This window comes from Eurypyga helias, unplaced genomic scaffold (assembly GCF_000690775.1).
Source record: "Eurypyga helias isolate BGI_N326 unplaced genomic scaffold, ASM69077v1 scaffold18314, whole genome shotgun sequence".
NCBI lineage: Eukaryota > Metazoa > Chordata > Aves > Eurypygiformes > Eurypygidae > Eurypyga > Eurypyga helias.
This window is the reverse complement of record NW_010244531.1, coordinates 2,410-8,570: the sequence shown is the minus strand read 5'-3', so window position 1 is coordinate 8,570 and position 6,161 is coordinate 2,410. Positions and strand designations below refer to the sequence as shown.

The window sequence follows — 6,161 nt, the reverse complement described above, 5'->3', positions numbered from 1 at the left end:
TCCTGCTGACTACAGTCCAGTGGTGATATGATAATTGCAGGCACCTAATAATAAAATGTTTGGTGAGCACAATATGTAATATTTGGGATGAAAAACTCCAGCTCAATGAAAGATAATATTATGTTAAATGATAACTTAATATTCAAAGTAAAAGATTACTTTTTCTGTAAACATGTTTGTCATCCAAAAGAGAATCTGCCAGTTCTTATGTTGTTTCTCACTCTTTATTTTTTTTTAAATAATTTCTTTTGTCTACCATTGCAGTCTGCAAACAAAGAAATGTCCCTAGGCTGATATATACCAGTACAGTGAACGTGGTATTCGGAGGGAATCCTATTGAAGAAGGAGATGAAGAAACTGTGCCATATTTTCCACTGGAAAAGGTACTTTGTTCATGTGACAGCATGACACTTGTGCTCTAAAGGACAGGTTATGTAAAGGCTGTTCTGAGAGCAGAAACTGGTTTACTATAGATCACATCAAATTTTATGACATTATTTCTCATTAATAAAACTTGTCCCACGATCAGTGAAGGAATAGTCGAATCATACTGGGTTTTATCTGCTATAACTAGACAGATAAAATACCTAAAAATTACTAAGAAACTCGGAATGTGACATTTAACAAGAATGTTTTAAGAGGAGGAGCTTTCAGGGGACCATCTGCTATGTAAATACTGACTATTGTGGCCCCCTTTGGCCTTTGCATTGAAGAATGTTGTTAAATACCAAATTCTGCATCTTTATTCACACACATTTTTTGAAGTTCCCAAACCTTGCTTTCTTGCTGCAGGCCAGGTGGTCGTTACAGTCACCTCGAGGCTGCTCTGAAATACTATTTCCTTCTTTACTGCGATCATTAGGAAATACTTTCTAGCTGAAATCCAAAGCTCAATGCATTCTGGCCACTCTTCCCATTTGCCCTTTCCTGCTCCCAGCACACTGCCAAAAGCTGGAATGTCAGAATGTACATCCTGTGCCCAGGAATCCTAACTAGGACTGCTACGCTCTTGGTGCCTCCGGAAGTACTTGGCTGGCTATGGAAGTTTGTGCACAGCCTGCACAGCCCCTCAGACTTCTGAGAAAGCATTCCAGGAATTTGCAATTAGTTCCATTTGTCTGAGCCCTAATCGTGTTTTTTCTAATGGTGATTCTCCAAGAGCAAGCAGCAGGGGGAGGTGGGGCGTGGAGGGAGGTGGAACACGTGGGTTAAGCCATCTGAAAGTAGAAAAATTTACATGGTGGGATTTTTAGGCATCTTTTTCAGTATAAAGTATGGCAATACAAAATTCAACAGATACAGAAATAGCCTCACATGGATAACTGATCACTAAACCAGCATGTGCAAACTGTGTCCAGAATCCTACTGTTCAGAAATGATTGGGTGCAATTTTTTAAGTTAGTAGTAAAAAATGTAGCCGGGAGAGAATTATTTATAACTTCCCAAATAGCTTCAGTAAGAAATGGAAACAATTTTAGGGAAGTCTTTAACTTACTGTTTTAAAAATATCTTTTTCCAATTCAAAATAGATGTTTTCTCAAAACAAAAATTTGGCTTGATATTAATTTTTCAGTCCATCCAGCACAAAAAGTTAAGTAAATACTAGGGGACTTAAATTCACTCTGAAGCTTAAACTTTTGCAGCTAAACTGCAAGTCTCATAAATTTCTTAGTAATAAACAAAGTGTGCAAGGAAGCTTGGGGGGACTTTTTACAAGGGCCTGTAGTGACAGGACAAGGGGTAACGGGTTTAAACTGAAAGTGGGGAGGTTTGGATTGGATGTGATTAAAATGTTGACCGTGTTCTGCCTTTCTTTATAGCAATTTAATCATTATTCTAGAACAAAGACAATTGCAGACCAAATGGTTCTTGCTGCTAATGGAACTTTACTCAAAGGTACATGTAAAACATTGGGGGTTTTCCTATCATTAGTAGTGCTATGGATATTCCATTCTCTAGTTACTCGTTTGTCAATAAATAGTATACTTTAACTGAAATAAGGATTTATATTGTTTGTTTCTACTCCTCCCTTTGGTGGAGGATTATTTTTTCCCTGTGTATACCCAGACAGATATGCAAACAATAGATGGGAGGATTCAGAAGATTTAACCTTACTTCAAATCATCTTAAAAACAGATACAGGATTTGTGCTTTGATTCCCTATTCAGTCTATCCCTTCAAGCTTCTCTGATAATACCAATCTCTAAGCACTGTCCAATGGATCATTCTCATAATCCCCAAAGGCTTGTAGGTGCCTGGCAAGAATAACTGCAGTTTCTTAAACAGATTGGCAATTTCACGGTCATGTTTACTGCTGAAGTCACACATGCATGAATAGCTGTGGCTAAAAATCTATCTGTACATGGCAAGGGCAATGTTTATCTTTGCTTTTACATACATACTTTGCTGTTTCTCTGAACTGAAAAGTTGGCAAACATAAAATAAGTGGAGATTCAATTTTAGCATCCTTGATTAACTACCGAGCAAATGCCTACCAACTGGTAGAACTGCCCACATAAAAGGTGTAATTGTGCCTGTTCTCAGGAGTCAGAGGAGTCTGTGTACTGAATCACATGTAAAGCTTGAAGTAATCATTTTGCTTTTAAATACCCTAACTCATTTGAAAGCCTCTGTTTAAGAGACCTCTTCCAGTCCTCTGTGATGCCACTGAGCTGCAAGCAAGCAAGGTGTCCACATACAGCACATTGAATGATCTTCTTCCAGTACTGCATGTGTCAGCAGGGATGGACAAATATGTGCATTATAAACTTGTATCTGTAATAAATAGCAAAAGTCAATCAAGCAGGAGGCGTATCTGTAGGAAAGTTTGATTTGTCATGTCCCTATTCAAACTCATCTGCAGTCAGAGGGATTCAGTGTGTCAAGCTAGGCTCTTCCACTACTCTTGAATTCAGTTTTATACAGAAATGAAAACAAGCGTCTAAGAAGCCGAATCACATAGAATCGTCAGACCGATCCTTTACTTTCACAGTGTAAAATTCAGACAGTGTATGTCAGTCATATGTTGATATTGAAGCTTCCTGAAAATCACATTTTGTTCTCTCTCCAAGGAGGGGATAAGCTCCATACTTGTGTCCTTCGTCCGCCAGGCATATATGGACCAGAAGAGCAGCACCACCTGCCACGAGTAGCCGTATGTGTTATGTAGTCAGCTCTGGAGGACACGACAAGTAGTCGTAAGGGTGTGACTTAAGTGGGAGTATCTTGATTGCAGTTCTTAACAATTCCTCCACAAAGACTGTTGTGAAAGCATGGTGACAGGTCATATGATGCAAGATAACAAATAGCACGGTATAAGCGTTGCAGAAAGGGCAAGGATCAAGCTGTACTCCTAAAAGAAAAGAAAAAAACTGAAGGCTGAAATGCCGTGGCAGAAGACCTAGGTCTGCGTGCCTGACCACTTAATGGAAATACTGACTTAAATGCACACTTCAATTTCAGCCGAACACTGTGATGTCACCAGGTTTTACCACTGTGTGTCAGTGCAACAGTCCTTGATTTATAAAACCACCAACCAGTGGGGTTCCTTTCCTTGTGACACATTTCTGGTGCTGTAATTGTACACAAATACAGCAGATTCTAAGTATTCAGGCTCAGCCAAAATGAATACGTTTACTGCATAATAAAGGAATAATGTAGTTATTTCATGTTTTCTTTTTCTACAGGTAAATATCCAGCGGAGACTGTTTAACTTCAAGTTTGGGAATCACAAAGTTCAGATGAACTGGGTTCACATAGGAAATCTAGTACAAGCTCACTTACTAGCTGCTGAGGCTCTCACCTCTGAGAAGGGTTATGTAGCTGTAAGTAAACAGTACACATTGTGTCCCGGTAGCTTCCGCTCTCAAAGACAATGTTTTCAGATCAAAGGTTCTCCAAAAGGTCATGTGCTAAATTCTCAGAAATGGTGTGGGGTTCCACAAGCACATGGACAGAGCAAATGCAAATACATTCTGCCAATATTTTGATGCTGGCTTTTTACGTTTTGAAAATAGATAATTTCCTGTTTGATTGGAGGAAATAGTATTTTTAAACAGGTTAATCTATTCACCATCATACAAATCTATATATTCTGTTACTCTTTTGAAAGCAGATTCTGATTATGCATAACATAACTGAGAGCAACCGTTCTGAGGCATTCCAGCTTCATTTTCAAGGTTGAAAATTTAAAAAAAAAAAAAGTACAAAATTAATGGACAATTTTAAAAGGTTTTTCTTTTTCTTCTGGTCATAATTCCAACAACAATCTGAGGACTGTGAAGCATTACAGAACTGACAGTGTTGCAGCAGCTGCCACATTCACAGCTCCCGAAGGCTCCAGCTTCATTTACATTGGTAGGAACATACAGACAACATGTACAGATTGAGAACATCTCTCCACGTGCTGTCAGCTAGTTAAGTGCTTGGAAGCTTTGCAGCTGGTTTTAACGCCCAGGTTCCCAGGGTCTGCTTGGGTGCTCGCGTGTTCATGATGCTCACAGGTGAATAGGCTCCTCACCTGGAGCATAGCTGTCAAGGAAGTATTGCCTGCACATTTAGAAGGCTAGAAGAAGGTAGACTGGAAGCCAAAAGTGAATTCAGGCACTGTGACTTCTCCCACAGAATGTGTATACTGAATTTGTTTTGTTTGGAACTTGATCTCAAAAAGCTGTGTTTATTAAATGCTGTCACGTTGGACTCATGAAGATAATTCCATCCCCTGCACATCATGAAGAACTTAATGCAATAACTGTTAGATTACTCTGTAGTGAAATCAAGCTCTGATCTATATTACACCACAGTTAATTAGCTGCACTACCACTGTGTGGTTACCCAAAAGTACAAGGCATGACTGAGATCCAGTGAAGTCCAGTGAAGGGAGTTTGCTGAGCTGATTGTATACACTCACCGCATGCATGCTGATGTGCTATTCACAAAATGAAGCAAGATAGGTATGTATGAGAGAGAACGAAAATGCCATCCTCCATGTAGTGTTCTAATTGTTTTTCTCTGCTTCTTTAACAGAGTGGTCAGGCGTATTACGTACACGATGGTGAAAACGTCATATTTTCTGAATGGATACTCCCTTTAGTATGTATTACACACACACTTAGCTCTGGTGCACTGTATGGGCCCTAAACACATCATTAACTGAAAGACCACACTAACTTGATTATGTAACATTGATGTCAGTCCTGTTCTTCCTGCATATCCCAAAGTTCCACTGGCTTTAAGGGAAGTTTTGGATATGCATAACTGTGGAATTTGGCCCTTACTGTTTTGAGATAATTTAGCTGAGAGGCATAAAGCCTGTGGCAGAAGAGCAGCATCTCTAAATCGAGCTCACCGTGAACACAAAGTTCATCTGTTAGCATCTGGCAGGCCTTTTGTAGCCATTGCTCATTTCTCTGTTCTGCCATCAACTGCAGCACAAAAGGGAAGGTTTATCTTAAAAGCTAAAAAGAGGCCATGATATATTTTCATAAACATCAGGCTGGGATTTTAGGAACATGCCAAAGTTCTGACCCTGCAATGCCAACAGAGAAAAGACTTTCAGGAGAAGGACTGCAGGAGAATGATGGGTCTGTATCTAAATGTGGTGAAGTGTTCCAGTCTCAGTCACTTGCCCCTTGGAAACAGCGGTGTTTCCCTTTACCATCCAATTGCATTTGAAGGGTGGGAGGGGGACACTGGGGAATGAGTAGTGGGTTTCAATTGCATTTCCTACTGCCAGTATTGGTAGGAAGACTAACATGTTTTATCAATACTCGTTTTTCCATTTTCATGCTTCACTGACACCCTCAATTTCATACAAATTCGCTGTTATTCTTTCCTTTTATACCCCTTCTAGTTTGAAAAATTAGGCTACAGGAAACCCTGGATACGTATTCCTGTTCTCCTGGTTTATACAGCAGGTAAAAATAACAACACATATTTATTGTGCTATTTATGTTTTATATTTGTTTTCTTATTCCTATAAAGCCACATAACAGTTTTCTAAAATTCAGGGGATCCAAATTGTAGGAATTATATAACTTAACATTATTCTAATTAATAGTAATCTCTTATGGCATTTGGCATTAATTATACCAGGGGAAGTTGAAAGGCTATTCATCAACAGAGTCCATCATGTACTTTATAAACACTGCCTTCTCCCACCT

At 39.2% G+C, this 6,161-nt stretch overlaps 1 protein-coding gene across 1 annotated transcript in view; it reads left to right on the top strand.

Annotated features, from left to right (window-relative positions):
* Positions 1–6,161, top strand: part of LOC104508241 (putative short-chain dehydrogenase/reductase family 42E member 2) — a 13,024-nt gene that overhangs the window by 5,420 nt on the left and 1,443 nt on the right. The window contains exons 4-9 of the mRNA XM_010149799.1: positions 265–383; positions 1,821–1,896; positions 3,072–3,154; positions 3,687–3,824; positions 5,026–5,091; positions 5,852–5,915. Coding sequence (XP_010148101.1) covers positions 265–383; positions 1,821–1,896; positions 3,072–3,154; positions 3,687–3,824; positions 5,026–5,091; positions 5,852–5,915 — 546 coding nt within the window. The remainder of the gene's footprint in view (positions 1–264; positions 384–1,820; positions 1,897–3,071; positions 3,155–3,686; positions 3,825–5,025; positions 5,092–5,851; positions 5,916–6,161) is intronic.